The sequence below is a fragment of the Tarenaya hassleriana genome, unplaced genomic scaffold (assembly GCF_000463585.1).
Source record: "Tarenaya hassleriana unplaced genomic scaffold, ASM46358v1 Cleome8, whole genome shotgun sequence".
Lineage (NCBI taxonomy): Eukaryota > Viridiplantae > Streptophyta > Magnoliopsida > Brassicales > Cleomaceae > Tarenaya > Tarenaya hassleriana.
In genome coordinates, this window is record NW_010970490.1 from 1366288 (window position 1) to 1382100 (window position 15813).

General features: G+C 40.6%; 4 protein-coding genes across 6 annotated transcripts in view; 3 read left to right on the forward strand and 1 right to left on the reverse strand.

The window, feature by feature from the left end:
* The window catches only part of LOC104802295 (clathrin interactor EPSIN 2-like), a 6582-nt gene extending 2205 nt beyond the window's left edge, over positions 1–4377 (forward strand). The window contains exons 5-14 of one of the 2 annotated variants that reach the window (XM_010525826.1): positions 24–102; positions 201–284; positions 403–548; positions 942–1265; positions 1498–1539; positions 1640–1738; positions 1832–2004; positions 2431–2666; positions 2827–3682; positions 3777–4377. In XM_010525826.1, the coding sequence (XP_010524128.1) occupies positions 24–102; positions 201–284; positions 403–548; positions 942–1265; positions 1498–1539; positions 1640–1738; positions 1832–2004; positions 2431–2666; positions 2827–3682; positions 3777–4129 (2392 nt within the window). In that variant the 3' untranslated portion in view covers positions 4130–4377. The remainder of the gene's footprint in view (positions 1–23; positions 103–200; positions 285–402; positions 549–941; positions 1266–1497; positions 1540–1639; positions 1739–1831; positions 2005–2430; positions 2667–2826; positions 3683–3776) is intronic. The other variant, XM_010525827.1, reaches the window with a different exon arrangement.
* A 126-nt stretch (positions 4378–4503) lies between these two features.
* Positions 4504–7845, reverse strand: LOC104802296 (solute carrier family 35 member F1-like). The gene is made up of 11 exons (XM_010525828.1): positions 7500–7845; positions 7008–7102; positions 6715–6772; positions 6190–6387; positions 5969–6045; positions 5742–5824; positions 5468–5519; positions 5307–5375; positions 5118–5204; positions 4940–5001; positions 4504–4783 (listed from the first exon to the last, which is right to left on the reverse strand). The coding sequence occupies exons 1-11, from the start codon at positions 7615–7617 to the stop codon at positions 4672–4674; spliced, it is 1011 nt and encodes a 336-aa protein (XP_010524130.1). The 5' UTR covers positions 7618–7845; the 3' UTR covers positions 4504–4671.
* A 1459-nt stretch (positions 7846–9304) lies between these two features.
* Positions 9305–11803, forward strand: LOC104802298 (probable methyltransferase PMT19). The gene is made up of 6 exons (XM_010525829.2): positions 9305–9959; positions 10204–10414; positions 10505–10805; positions 10894–11265; positions 11394–11471; positions 11577–11803. The coding sequence occupies exons 1-6, from the start codon at positions 9339–9341 to the stop codon at positions 11779–11781; spliced, it is 1788 nt and encodes a 595-aa protein (XP_010524131.1). The 5' UTR covers positions 9305–9338; the 3' UTR covers positions 11782–11803.
* Positions 11804–11974: 171 nt separating this feature from the next.
* Positions 11975–15497, forward strand: LOC104802299 (PTI1-like tyrosine-protein kinase 3). 2 transcript variants are annotated; one of them, XM_010525831.2, is made up of 8 exons: positions 11975–12164; positions 12998–13175; positions 13561–13808; positions 13921–14047; positions 14163–14436; positions 14567–14699; positions 14797–14883; positions 14999–15497. In XM_010525831.2, exons 2-8 carry the CDS (start codon positions 13082–13084, stop codon positions 15125–15127), a joined length of 1092 nt encoding a protein of 363 aa, XP_010524133.1. In that variant the 5' UTR covers positions 11975–12164; positions 12998–13081; the 3' UTR covers positions 15128–15497. The 2 variants fall into 2 exon arrangements, with proteins under 2 accessions (XP_010524133.1, XP_010524132.1); XM_010525830.2 differs by lacking the exon at positions 11975–12164 and adding an exon at positions 12234–12531.
* Positions 15498–15813: the final 316 nt, after the last annotated feature.

Here is a 15813-nt window from a genome sequence, read left to right on the forward strand (position 1 = left end):
ATAATATAGTTGTGTCCCTACAGCCATGAGTACCAGATGATCATGGGGGTCATCTGGAAACGTCTTAGCGACACGGGAAAAAATTGGCGACATGTTTACAAGGTCAACAATATAAATGTCTTGCTGCTTTTTGTACTTCTCATTCCGCTGTAACATTGAATGAGACTTTCTTGCTGGCTTATCTTTTCCTTGTGCTTCAGGCTTTGACAGTCTTGGAGTACATGGTAGGCCATGGGTCAGAACGTGTCATAGATGAGATTCGAGAACGCGCATACCAATTATCGGTAATGAGCGTTCTTACTAATCCATTTTGGAAGTGATCGTCAAGAAGAGAAACTTGTTTGCTGTATCTCAACAGTCTATTATGCTACTCAAGAAATGTTTCTCTTTCCTGTTTGGCAGACATTGGCCAATTTTCAATATATTGATTCCAGTGGTAGGGATCAAGGTAACAATGTTAGGAAGAAGTCGCAGAGCCTTGTGGCCTTGGTGAATGACAAAGAAAGAATAGCGGAGGTCAGACAGAAGGCGGCTGCTAACAGGGACAAGTAAGTCTGCTTTTTGATGTAGCTTTCTGAAATTTATTAATCGTTTCCTTTCTGGTTGTGGCATTTCATTGCTTTCTGCTTGGCCTTTATATCAAGCTTTTATCGGCATTTTACTCTACCTTTGCTCTCTATATGTCTCTCACTGAAGCAGTTACATTTTCCTAGTGATCTTTCAACAGCTTTAACTTCTATTTCTTAATTGTTTCTTGAATTCCGAGTCAATATGGCCTGAGAAAGAAAGGCATGGCTTTTGGCTGCATTCAGTCCGTTGGGTAATATACCTGTGGTGGTCACACTTTTTGCTTGTGAAACTATATGTAGTGATATAAGAAAACTATTGCACCATTTCTGAACATGGTAAAGCTAAAGCCTGAAAAAACTATTTTACAACAGGTATCGCAGTTCAGCGGCTGGTGGGATGTATAGGCCTTCAGGAGGGTATGGAGACAGATATGATTATGAAAGCCGCTATGGGGGCAGGGATGAAGAGCGTAGTAGTTATGGAAGAGAAAAGGAATATGGCTACAGGGATGATGATAGATATAGTCGTGATGGAGATCGGTACTCCAGAGATTCTGAAGATCGGTATGGAAGAGATGGATATAGGGATGATGATTACCATGGAAGGAGCAGAAGTGTCGATTACCAATATGGGTCAAGAAGTCGGAGTTCTGACAGAGACCAAACTTTTGAGGATGATGGCCAATCTTCTTCGCGGTAAATTTTCAAATTCAAAACCGTATGTTTCACCTTTTTTCTTGACCTCACGAATAAGGGAGATAATCATTGGAAAAATATCAATTCTACTCGGATGGACTTTTTAACCTTGAAGAATAGGTTAAATTTCCTCATCAGGGCAAATGCTTGTTTTAAGAATCTTCTGAACCTCTTTGAAATAGGCCATCCAAATTCTAGGATATAAATTGATTCATTCCTTTTCATCCTACAGGGGCAGTGGTGCCAGAGCTGATGATCATTCTCAGAATGGGAGGTAGACTTTAAGATTATGCTGGCATTGTTCAGGCCTTTTTGTTTTAAACTAAATATTAGGATTTAATGTCAACTCATTTCCTTCTCTTGGGGTTTAATAGCAGACAGCTTGAGAGGAAATTTTCTGAACAAAATATTGGTGCCCCACCTAGTTATGAAGAAGCTATTAGTGAATCACGGAGCCCCGTTCACAGTGAAAGGTGAAAATTCTTGACCATGCCAACTGACTAGCTAGTAGCTAGTACCTATGTTTTGAGTGATTCTGATGTATTTAATTTGAATTCGAATTGTAGGGATGGAGGAGAGACTCCACAGGTGGCTGCTTCAAGAGCTGCACCAGGAGCTGCTTCTCCATCTGCTGGAAATACTGCGGACAAAGCAACTGCTGGTTTTGGCGATGAATCATCTCCTCCAACCAAGGAAGTTAAAGCTTTTGATGAATTTGATCCACACTATACCATTTCAGGTATAGCGTCCTCTACGCACAGATATTATAATGACCAAGTTCTTTCAGCCTTTTGTTGGCCTTTCAAACTTGCCATCTGCATCAGGATTTGTCGTAATTGATAATGTGAAAATCTTTATGAAGTCACTAGAACATCCTTTCTCATTAGAGGTTTAGGATTGTGTTCTAATAGGCGCTTTGTAATGCTAGGTTGCCACCAAGGCGCTTTGTAATACTAGGTTGCCACCAAGGTCTGCTTGTTTGGATCATTGTCTGAGCTACAGAAAGCCAATTTGTAGTTTGCAGTGTCGGCTTTCATTGAGCTATTTAGTTAAAAGCAAGTTCTGAAAAGAACTTTATTCCATATTACAGCCATGAAAATCTACTCACTGTGGATGAGTATTAGGAAGATATCATGCTTTGTATAACATTTTTTCTCTTCTTCAGCCGGGCTTCCATCTTCTACGCCTTTAAATATTGCTTCTGCTCCTGTATCTGGCCCTCCAACATCTGACCTGCCCGCCTCAGCCACTGTTGAGATGGACTTGCTCGGCTCTCTTTCAGATGTATTTGCACCAAACCCGCTGGCCATTGTACCCATTGAATCTGCTTCAGTTGAAACCAATGGACAAGCAAACTCTGGTCCAGCTCCATCATTTTCTGCATCTCAGCCTTCGACTCAGGTATTGACATTGGGTTTAGCCACAAGTGCTTGAGGCTCTTTTCAACGGGTTCACACTGATTGCTTCACTGGGTTTGAGCGGAAGCTCTGCCGAATGTTTTTCTTAATCATTTTGACTAAATCTGACTCTTGTTTGTATAAATTTTTCTCGTGTTACACAGGCGTTTGATGATCCATTTGGTGGTGACTCTCCTTTCAAAGCCATCCCTTCTGGTGACACTGTCCTGAGCCAACAGCAGAGTTTTGCAGCTCCTTTCCAGTCAATGCAACCCACCCAGACCACAGAGGTCTCGCATCTGGCTGCCCTAAAACCCGACAATACTGATAACTTTGGCTTCGGGGACTCATTCTCTGCTGTTGCTAATCCTAATTCCGGTGTTCCGAATATGCCCCCTCCATCAAACTCACAAGCTTTCCCTCAAGAGCAATTAACCACGTCAGGAAATGAACTCGATATTCTCGCAGGCATTCTCCCACTCTCTGGACCTCCGACTTCCCTACCTTCACAACCGAGTGGTAACATGTACCAGAACTTTCATCCTCAACCAGTCCCTACAGCTCCAAACATGCCAGCTCAAACTCCTTTTGGTCAAGCTGCACATCCTTATAACATGGCTTCTCAGCCACAAAATCTGACGGGAAGTATGCTGTTTAATGGCGGAGGCTTCATGCATCAGCAAGGTCCTGCTGGTCCAGCAAGGTCCCAAATTCCACAGTTTGCTCCACCATCACAACCTACAAATGGAAGTTACCTTCCACAACCTGTTTCTGCTCCTCCACCGAGCTCTCAAACTCCGTATCGTACACTCAGTGCACCGGCTGGTCAGCTCGATGGTGGCAACAATGCCTTCGGTGACATTTTCTCATCAACTGGACCATCGCAACCAGCTCTAACATCTTCAACAGGAGCGTTTGATATGGTTCCTCAGCCGCAGGCTCAGAAGAAGTTCGAGCCGAAATCAGCAATCTGGGCGGAAACGCTGAGCAAGGGGCTCGTTAACTTGAACATATCTGGACGTATGGCATTCTCGACAATAGTAGCGCATATTACCTTTTTTGTATCATACTTCCTAATGTTTCTTTTTTCTAAGTGTCCCTCAACTTCTTGCAGCGAAAACAAACCCGTTGGCAGACATAGGAGTGGACTTCGACGCAATAAACAGGAAAGAGAAACGGCTGGAGAAACAGCCAACCGCTCAAGTAACATCGACGATCACAATGGGCAAAGCCATGGGATCTGGTTCAGGCTTGGGCCGTGCGGGCTCAACCGGCATGAGGCCCCCACCGGCTCCAGTCGTGGGGTCCAACATGGCCATGGGAGGCATGAACCAACGGCCCATGGGAATGGGTATGAACACGGGAGGGTACGGACAAGGCTACCCGATGGTGGGTCCGGGTGGGTACAATCCCATGATGGGTCCGGGTGGTTACAATCCTCAGCAGCCATATGGTGGATACCGTTAAGGACCAAGCGAATTACGATGCAAACGCACTATTCACTAGTAAAAATTCACGACGGAGAGACTTCATATATTTGATTTATATGTCTTCTTTTGCTTGCTCTGTTTCATCCGCCTTTGATTCGTTTTCTACTGTCTGTACGGATGGGGTTTTGTTGTTGTTGTTGTGATTATAAGCATGTATAGGACTTGCGCTCTTGTTTTTTGCCCTCCGTGTAATATAATTGGTGCTGAATCTCTCTATTTCTCTCAGGCATTTAATGAAGATTGAAAAGGATTGTTAATTAGACCCCACATGTTGATATGACATGGTTTCTTTCTCAGCCACCTGTGGTTGAAAGAATTCTTCACTCCTTGCCAGTCTACCACAGGCTTACATCAAGGGCTGTGTGTTATAACTCAATTATTTCGAAATAGTAATAATATTATTCTTCTATACAGAGAAAAAAAGAATTAAGAAAACGACATTGGCGTTTTTTTTTTGTGGGAAAGGAAAGCACAAACTTTTGTCAGAGTGTACATCTCATCAGATCAGAGCCAATAACCTCAGACTTTGGTCGAGGTTTCGGCTATGGCACGGCCACCGCCAAGTGACCCTCCAGCCTCCTCCTCGTCCGCCACCTCTGCACTGTCTTGCTCTTTCCGATCTTTCTCCCGCCTGAGAATATCAAGAATAAAAACACACAAATGCCATCAAGTATTTTTTAAGTGTAAACTGACATGATCAACGGCTATTTCTGTAGTGTTTTCCCAAGTGAATCTTGAATGTGGAAAGAGATATCAAACTGAAGGAGGAGAGATTAAGAAGGCGTACATAGAGTATATGACCAGTCCAACTGCTGTTGTTGCAAAGGCCAGGAAGTAAAGCCAATCCACCTGACAGCACCACAACCACCCAGATTGTCTCAGGAAACGTTGTGCTGAGTTTTTAAGTAATCTGATCTGATAAACGGGAAATGTATGAAATTTCGACATGCAAAAAGTGAGTAAACCTTCTCGTGGTAAGCGAAAATGCGGATCACAACCGCCCACATGTCTGATGTTAGCAATGAGAGGTTGAACATTGCAGAACCATTGGTCTGAGAACGCAGAAAAAAGTATCAGGCTTTAGAAGATTATGTCGTCGTGAGAAAGCAAAGACACTAGAATCATCATCACATGGATCTCCAATCCTTTCATACCTTGAGTAAGATTGGGACTAACGAGTAAAAGAGAAACATTGCAATTGCAAATCCAAGGAAAGGAGCTATCTGAAACAGCAGAAGCATCGACCTTTAAGTTTGTACCTATGAAAAGTAGAGTTTGTTGAGATGTTATGTGAGAAGGATATAGAGGGACTTACAGCCCCGGCTGACCACTGAATAGATTTGAGCTCCCCACGTTCAAGTATGGCTCTAAAGACAAGTCAAGGAATACCCTTTTAACGGTAAACCTGGTCAGAAGTATCCAAGAGCATGCGTAGTTAAAGCAAGATTTCATTTCTGTTGCTCCAAAAGCTCGATGTAGTGAACAAGATGAGGTAAGATATGGTTTTAACGTTAATGTGTGCCATTAATACTACAAATATAGTGAACAAGTGCATTATTACTACAAGCATAGTGATACTTTAAGGATACATCTGAATGGCACTGATAATGGCACCGAAAAAGCCCAAAAAAGACATGAGCTCAGTTCTGTCTGCGTTCTTCACTAGGAACTCCTGTAACCATTGAAGAAAAGTAAAGGACAATCAGGGAATAGGACTTATGAGGACAATCCTTTCTTACCATTTTGCAAAAAGAAAAACGTTTCCGTGTCTCGTATATGCAATATAGATCAGGCTACACTGTAGAGATTTCCTAACCTCACTGACATTGCTGACAGCATACAATGTTGCTCCGGCTATAACAATCAAATCTCCTTTAACAGGATTACTTCCTCCTGAAAGCCACTACGTAAGCTTAGTTTTCGAAGAGTTCACACTGCCAATGTATTTGTATACTTGCGAACTTCTGATGAGTGAAACCGTGGAAAAACTAAAAAGAAAAAAACCTAAAGAAACAGTGAAACAAGATATGTCCTTACCCGCGGCCCGATCATTTGCATGAACATCAGAGAAGACGACCATGACAACACCGATAATACATATAACCACACCAGTGATCTTCTTGAATCTATACTTTGTTTTCAGAAAAATCCAAGTGAGAAGCAAAACACACGGGATTGCCCAACAGTCAAGCAGCATTACGCTTGTCAATGATGTGTACTGATAAGCCTTCACCACTGCAAAAAAGGATGAAAATTATTCAACATTTCAGATTGCACGCAGTGAAACAAATCAACGGTTTCAAAAAAATGTTGTCAACACTCCCAGAAAAAAAGAGGGGTTAAAAGTATGTATACTGCAAGTGAAAACGCAACATAGCAACAACTAGACAAGCTCGGGCAAATTTTAAGGCATACAACTTCTCGATTTGAAAGGTAAAACTCTTAAACCCGAATAGTTCATCATGCATCTAAGCAAACGAAAACCATAAGGTCAGAGTTTAAATCAACTGCCAAAGACATGAACCCCTGAAAAGAAAGATATGTGTCAGCTAGAGAACTTACCGAGAAAATTTGCCTCCACATCTACTAAAGCGAGGAGGAGATAATAATACCACTTCGCCTGCAAATTTGCAATGAAATTATAGCCAATACTACGAGTTAGGATCCTACAAGTCCAGAGAAAAATATACAAATCCACAAGACCATAAAGCTTCATTGATATCTATCTCTCCCACCAGGTAAAGTAAAAAAAATGGCATATACAACCTGATATAAGGTCGCATACATATTCGACCTTCCTGCAGAGCAAACGGGTTCTTCTACGAAGAAATTCAGAAGAGAAATTCAAAACTCACCTTAAGTGCGGGTCTTTGGTATAGCATGACACCTCCATAGACAACAGCCAACAGGACATAATTCAGGAAAGACTGTGAAGTAGGAGCGTTTATTCCTAAAAGCATTCAAATTTGAGAGAGATTCATTGGATCAGTGTGTATGGCCATCTTATCAGGACCCAGAGAATCCCACAATCATCAGGGAAGCGCAACAACAGGAAAAACACAAGTTTCAGACAGAACATGAAACTGTGTTCTAAGCATCGGCTTATATCCAAGCATCGAACTAGTTCCAAAAAAAACCAAACCCAGCATGACTAACTAAATTCATCTCATTAGAATCACCAAAGGGAATTGCAGGAAGAACACGAAGCTGCGTAATCATAATTAATTGCTTGTTTCTAAGCCATAATCCTAACAAGCAATGGAATCCCGGACATGAAAACAAGGTACCTATAAGCCAAAAGAGGAAATACCCACAATTTGTTTTTGAAAAAAAAGTAAAACAATAACCTTTTCGAGCGAGCTCAGAAGATGTAAACCCAGTAGAAGTAACGAGAAGCGAGAGAAACTGCCCCAACCCAAGACCAATCAACGTCTTCTTCGTCCAGATTTCCTTGATCTCCACCATGGCTCTCTTCGTCTGGCTGCTCCGAGAAATCTCCGACGAAAAGAAAAAAAAAATAATTGATCTAAAAAACCCAGAACAAGAATCAAAGGAAACCAGAGAGAAACCCAGCTGAAGAAGACGAAGACGAAGGCGAGAGCCTCCGTTGAGAATTCAGGGTTTATATAAAATCATGAAACAGAGGAGCCTATGGAGTATGGAGTATATATGATGTTACAAATCGCGGCCGCTAAGTGCAAACCACTAAACCGTTGAATTTGGGATGAAAATTCATTTTATTTTATTTTTGTTTTTATGCTTTAATTAATAAATAATTTTATTAAAATAAAGTACTCAGGTGATTGTGGGCCCCACTTGGGCCCATTGGGCTACGGCGTAAAGCCGATCACTTGTCTGTTAATTAAGGAAAAAAAGGTAATTAATTTAGCCTTAGGCATTATTAGCAAGCAAGCAGCAAACTCGGACCAAATCTGATATTTTCACATTATAAAATCAGTTACTGTTTTCAGTTGACTATTTTTCAAGGAAGTAGTTTCTTGTATTATATATAATTCTAAATATTTTTAATTAGATTATCTAAAACAATTCTATATATCCAATAAGAATTCAACGATTGATCAAATATTATATTAGGTATGCAGTAAAAGAAATTAAATATATCTAAAATATTGCTATATATTTATGATAATGTATAATATGTAGTGGAGAAAGTTACATTGAAAACGATTTGGCGTAAATAACAGGGAATATATATATATATATATATATATGTATATGTATGTATATATATGATGTATACATACATCGTACGTGTGCTTTTTATGTAGAAAGATATTCCATAAAGATGGGGACAGTTCGATTTGGGCATCTCTATTCATGACATAAAAAAAAAAGTGAATTAGACATTATATCCATTTTCTTACATTGTTTTTGAGTGTTGCGGAGAATCAATCACCACATTGATTTAACCCTTCATTTTTTTTTCTCTATTGCATCTCTTACCTTTAATTTTTTATTATGAAAACTATGTATTGCATAAAGTAGGAAAGTGCATATATATATATATATATATATATATGTATATATATAATGGAAGTCGTGTTCCTCTAGACAATAATTACATAAAAAAATCGAACTTCTTTTACCTAGACGTGTCATGACAATGATAACTTATATATATATATATATATATATATACATGTATATGCATATATATATTTGAGTGTATAAACAAGTCAGAAATACTTGATAAAAAAAATTGAATGATATCCAATATTAACAATTTATTTTTTTTAAAGAGTATAGTTGTATTTCAAAGTTTGGTGATTTATTGAATTATATATTGTTTGGTGGTGCAACTGATAAAAAATAAAAATTCGATTTGGGTGCCCACATTTTTTTATAACGAAAGTACTACATGAAAAAAAAAACGATATTACGAAGTGTGGACCCTTTTCCGAGCCCAATAGAAAAAGGGCCTTATTAACATTTCTGGCCCAACCCGGAAATGGGTTGGGTTTCTGAAACGACACCGTTTTAGTGAGTAACGAACAACTAACAGCGACAACCGATAAAAAAAAAAAAAAAGACGAGAAGAAGATCTGTCTGACAACTGGGAGAAAGTACCTTTGACTTTAACTGCGGTGATGATAGATCAACACCATGACCCTCCACTCAGAATCTGAAGCCTAGAAGACCTACATGCAGGACAGTTCCATTCAAGAATGATCATCAACACATCATCGTATCGTCATTTCACAAAACCCTGTCCGAAACATCATCTAATCTGTCTCACTCTCATTACCATTTCCTCTCTCTCCATACTCATCTCCCTCGAAACCACAATCACACGCAGCAGCAGCATCACCATCTCTTACCAAGATCCTCCACTCCTTCTAGAACCTTCCAAACCCCACCTCTCAGAATCTTCCCAGATTCCTTATTCCTTCTCCATCTGTCCCAAGAACTTCACCAACTACTTGCCTTGTCATGACCCGACAAGGGCACGCCGGTTCAGCCTCCAAAACAGGTTCCGGAGGGAGAGGCACTGTCCTGAGTCGGTCCACGAGAAGGTCAGGTGCTTAGTTCCAAACCCTAATGGCTACAGAACTCCGTTTTCTTGGCCAGAGAGCAGAGACAACGTCTGGTTCAAGAATGTGCCTTTCAAGAAGCTGGTAGAGCTAAAGAAGACTCAGAACTGGGTGAGGCTCGAAGGGGACCGATTCGTTTTCCCAGGCGGTGGCACTTCTTTCCCCGAAGGCGTGGAGGGCTATGTCGATGTCATAAATGGGGTTTTGCCATTGTCTTCAGGGAGCATCAGAACTGCTCTGGACATCGGATGCGGGGTGAGTTTTGGTCGATACGACATATCTATCTATACATGTCGTTGAATTGAAGCTTTGATTCAGTTTCAGAACTTCTAAAAACTCGTAGGGTTCACTTAATCTGAGTTGTCTGAGATTTCTCGTACTGTTAGGATCAATGGGTCATTGATTACAGTGCTTATGGATTGAAAAGTGATGAACTTGTTTATTTCTCAGCGCCCAAAATACGGATTCTCATATGTTTCTTGAACTTGAAAAATGTCAGGTAGCGAGTTTCGGAGCATTCTTACAGAACCATAACATCTTGACAATGTCGATAGCACCGAGGGATATACACGAGGCTCAGGTTCAGCTTGCCTTAGAACGAGGGATCCCGGCTATGCTCGGTGTCCTCAACACCTTTAAACTACCTTTCCCTTCGAGCTCTTTCGACATGGTCCACTGTTCCAGATGCCTCATCAACTGGACTGCCAACGGTATATATTGTGTGTGTGTATATATCTTCTGATCATAGTTTAGCACTTCCTTCTCTTTTTTCATGATACTGAGAGCAGAGAATTGTGCAGATGGGTTATACTTGATGGAGGTTGATCGTATTCTTCGTCCGGGTGGTTACATGGTGTTGTCTGGACCGCCTGTGACTCATCCAAAGGTTAAACGCAAGAAGGAAGGCAGAGATTCCAAGAACTCGGGGGAAGAAAAGGACATGTTAGAAGAAGTGTCTAGAAGAATTTGTTGGGAGAAAATCTCGGAGAGACACCCTGTTGCCATCTGGAGAAAGCCTTCTAATCATCTTCATTGTAGCCAGAAGCTTCAAGCTAATGATTCTCCCCGCTTCTGCACTTCGAGAGAGCCCGAGATTGCATGGTAATGTCTGTACATGTTCTCGCTCTGCATCAACGGAATCTCGGATCTTCCATTACAGTTCTCCACATTCAATTCTCTTACACAACAGGTACAGCAAGATGGAACCATGCATTACTCGTCTGGAAGAAACATCGGCCCCGGTTCTGAAAAACTGGCCCGAGCGACTAAACGACCCACCTCGACGAATCAAAGCCGGGAAAATGCAGAGAACTACGCTTTCCAGCTTTACATCCGACATTGATACGTGGCAAAGAAGAGTTCTTCACTATGACAGGATCCTAAAGTTTCTTGGCAATGGCAAGTACAGGAACATCATGGACATGAATGCAGGATTTGGTGGGTTTTCTGCAGCTTTGGTGAGGTATCCGGTCTGGGTAATGAACGTGGTGCCCTTTGATGCCAAACCAGATACACTTGGTATTGTATATGATCGAGGCCTTATAGGAACTTACATGAACTGGTAACTGAAAACATTCATAAATGTACATTGGTTTTTGATTGGCATATGTCGGATGTATGTGTATATATATATATAATACTTTTCTGATATATTTTTTGATCTTTTCTATTTTTGGGTTTGAAACGCAGGTGTGAGGCTTTTTCAACATACCCTCGAACGTGTGATCTGGTCCATGCAAATGGTTTGCTCAGCATGTACTTACACAAGTAAAAACTTGTTTCTGTATTCACCAAAGTATAAAAATTTCGAAACTTTGTTACGAGATTGTAAGTTGTAACATATCGACTTTTGTTTTTTTGGAATTATTACAGATGTGACATTGTTGATATACTGATCAAGATTCATCGGATTCTCAGACCACGAGGAGCTGTGATCATACGTGATCGTATCGACGTTGTCATTAAAGCAAAGATCATTGTTGAGGGCTTTAGATGGAATGGAACCATATATTCAGATGAAGATTATAGTTTTGACCATGAAAAGATTCTAATTGTAGACAACTCTGTTATCTGGTAGGGTTTAAATTGTTAAATATAAAAGCAAGAGGCGCATTCGCATATATTTTAAGAATCTGTGGTTTTTTCTTTTCCCATTGATGGGGCCGAATTGAAAATATCAAGAGTTGGCAAAATCAGTCGGAAATTGTATCTTGCAAATTCCATCTTTTTAACAGAAAAAATATTAAAAAAGTTATTTTCTTTTCCTTGGCCGCGTTGCCTCTCTGTCTTCCCATCTCTCTCTCTCTCTCCTCTCTCTCTCTCTGGGAAGAGCTTTTCTGGAAGAATATCCAGTACGCACGTCTCTCTCTCTCTCTCTCTCCAAATCGAGAAAATTAAACAAAACTTTACACAGAGAGATTGTCCAGCTTCTCTTGGGAGAGAAAGGTAGAGACTTTACAGGTGATTCTCCTCACCCTTTTGCTCATATTATAATTAGCTAAAATTGGTTTTTTTTTGGGGACACTTCCTATTCTTGAATTCGCCCCTCTGTCGCTTGCCTTTGACGCATTCCCTCTCATTCTTTATCTCCTCTTTGCTGTTTGTTCGCTTTTATCTTTTGGGCTTCGGGTTGTTTCCAGTCCTTTGGGATCTCCGTGTTCTTCTCTGTTCTTCCGTTTTGTTTTGGAATCGATCCCCATCGTCTCTTCCCTCATCTGCCTCCTGTTGTTTGTTTCTTCTGTTCGATTCTGTGGGTTTTTTCTGTTTCTTGTTAACCGATTTGTGTGTGATTCCGATGGACGGTGATTACCATCGACGCGGCCTGGTGGTAAGAATTTCATGTAATCTCATTGATCATTCGAATTGTTCGTTGGGATGAAGTAGATATCTGAGATTTCCGGCTGGGTGTCTTAAAGGTTGAAAATTGACGTTTATGCGTTCGTGAAATGGTGTAAAGGTGCTAACTTTCCTGTGAATTCCCATAAAAATTTTCTGTCTTGCTCAAGTGAAAATGCATGGAATATACGTGATGATCAGAATTCATTTCATCATGCGATGGAATAGTGCTTCAATTCTCGCTGTTACATTCAAAAGTTGAACTGGCTTTGAAGAACATTTGTCTTATCTCCATCTTGATAGTAGGTTCTGTTGTATTAAGCCTGTGGAGACAGACAGACAGATAGAGAATCTTTTTCTTGCTTGTAATTCTGGCATGGAAAGATCTGTTCTGTCTGTGCATAAATCTTTGCCAAAACCTTGTGAGTAATGTAATATGTGAAAGATGAACTCTGCAGGCGAATGAACGTTCACCCACTTACTTTGTTCGGTTGGATAAACCAAGGGCAGTAGACGATCTGTATATAGGCAAAAGAGAAAAGATGCGTAGGTGGCTGTGCTGTGCTCGTCATATCGAAGAACCTTACCATTCAGCTGAACACGAAAGCCTCAAAAGTCCCAGGCACCATAATGATGGTATGTTCCTACCGTAAATTTCTGGCCATCCTAGCACATGTTTGCTCAATATTTTCTCTCTTGTTGTGTGCAAGTGGTCGATGATTTTATAAAGTATCAGAGAATGTGGATAGGTGAGTTAAAAGCAAGCTTTTATGAACTCATGTAGGAGTAAAAGAGAAAAAATAGGTGAAAGGCTGTGACTTCAGCCTGATGTGATATGTTTTGTTTTTTCGGGTTATCCTTCTTCCTTTTTTGATTTATGAATTTGATATGGTTTTTCTCTTTGGTGCTTCTCTCTCAACTTGTTATATAGAGTTGCTTCATACTGAAGCCTATTAAATTGGATTGTAGTATCGATTTTGCCTAAGGGTACTCCTCTTGGTTCCATGTTTTGCATGTGCAGGCTATGCGAGAAAACCACCGGCTCCTGTGAAGCCGGATGTCCTCAAGGAACCTCCTCCGATTGATGTGCCAAAGTTGTCATTGGATGAGTTAAAAGAAAAGACTGACAATTTTGGTTCTAAAGCATTGATCGGAGAAGGATCATATGGAAGAGTATACTATGCGAACTTGGATGATGCAAAGGCTGTGGCGGTGAAGAAGCTCGATAATTCGGCTGAACCTGAATCAAATGTAGAGTTTTTGACACAGGTGATGAGAGATTCACATCCTCATCTTGACAATTGAGTTGACACTATTGCTTAAGCCATTTGAAGATTTTGTATGGTGACACTTTAATTCTCTTCTTCCATTGCTTTAACAGATCTCCAGGGTTTCGAAGTTGAAGCATGAAAACTGTGTTCAGCTCCTTGGCTACTGTGTTGAAGGGAATAACCGTGTCCTCGTGTATGAGTTTGCCACCATGGGATCCTTGCATGACATTTTACATGGTAGGAATAGCTTTCTTTTCTTTCATCATCATTTTTGACATTTTTTAAGGTTGATTCACAAGTGAATTGGGTGGACATCGATTGGGATATATGAACAAATTTTATGTAAAAACAGGGAGAAAAGGGGTCCAAGGGGCACAGCCTGGACCGACCCTTGAATGGATGCAGCGAGTAAGAATTGCGGTTGATGCAGCTAGGGGTCTGGAATACTTGCATGAGAAAGTTCAACCTCCCATAATACATAGAGACATCCGTTCGAGCAATGTTCTTCTCTTTGAAGACTTCAAAGCCAAGATTGCCGATTTTAATCTATCGAATCAAGCTCCTGATATGGCTGCTCGCCTTCATTCAACCAGAGTTTTGGGAACATTTGGTTACCATGCTCCAGAGTATTGTTTCTGCAGTCTAATTCTTGTTCATGCAGCTTCAGATTTGTGTTATTTTAATAGTATTTTTCCTTTGATTCCTTAAGTTTTGAGACAGAGGAATTGGAGGTTTGAATCGAAATTTGCCTTGTAGGTACGCTATGACTGGACAGTTGACGCAAAAGAGTGACGTATACAGTTTCGGTGTAGTGCTCCTGGAGCTTTTAACCGGGAGAAAGCCCGTCGATCATACAATGCCGCGTGGACAACAAAGTCTTGTAACCTGGGTGAGAACCAGAATCTCCATATTTTTCCATAAAATCTTGCTTCCGAATACTGAATATTCTCAGATTAACTTCCTCTGAAATCAACTTTTATATTCAGGCAACACCAAGGCTGAGCGAAGACAAAGTCAAACAATGTGTTGATCCAAAGCTTCAAGGGAATTATCCTCCCAAAGCAGTTTCTAAGGTAAAAAAATAAAACAACGACTTTCTCGTTTCTTGTAGAAAAAATTGTATAGAAATAACGAGTAGAAGCTGATAAAGGTTCTTGTCGGCTTGAATTTATGTTCTTGATGACACAGCTTGCAGCAGTGGCAGCTCTCTGCGTGCAATATGAAGCAGAGTTCAGGCCGAACATGAGCATCGTGGTAAAAGCCCTGCAGCCATTGTTGAGGCCTCCATCCACAGCTGTTCCCGCCCCCGAAACCTGATCTCCCGTTAAACTGAAAGACCCATTACCGAGTTCAGTCTGGTAATTCAAGATTTCCGCAGGAATGGTTGCAAAGTTTGGTTTCCAATGTTTTTCTCATCTGTGGATGGATGTCTTCAAGACTCAAAGAAGAGTGTTTTTTACTCCTTTTGAGGTTCTGTCAAGGAATGGAATATGAGGGACATATGTGTAGGGATTGAGTTCATTTGAGAGAGGGATGTGTTTTCATTGTCTGTTTTGGTGGGGCTTGATGAAAATGTTACATAAGGTTTGCGCGTTTAGTAACACAACGTTATCAACTCTGGATTGTTGTCTCCTCTGGATTCTTTCATATGTCTTTATTTATTACAGCTTGTGGGTTTTAAAGTCTATTACTACTCTCATCAGTTGCAGAACTGTTTGGATGAATACTCGTTTCTGGTGCCAGAGCTGTCAGAAAACAATCCCCTTGGTCACTTGTTAGCAATCTTTGCATTCCCTTCGTGTGTTTTTTCCTTATCTTCTGCTGTTTCTATTCGTATTTCCAGAGATGATGAGGAAACGATCATCCACAATGCTAAGGTGAAGATTTCTTGAAACCCAAGTTACTGGAAAGTAAGGAACCCTAATGCGTTGTTTCTGAAAAGGAAGAATCTGACAACGAACGCTTGGTATTGTTACTATTGTATTGTCCCCAGTGATCGAATT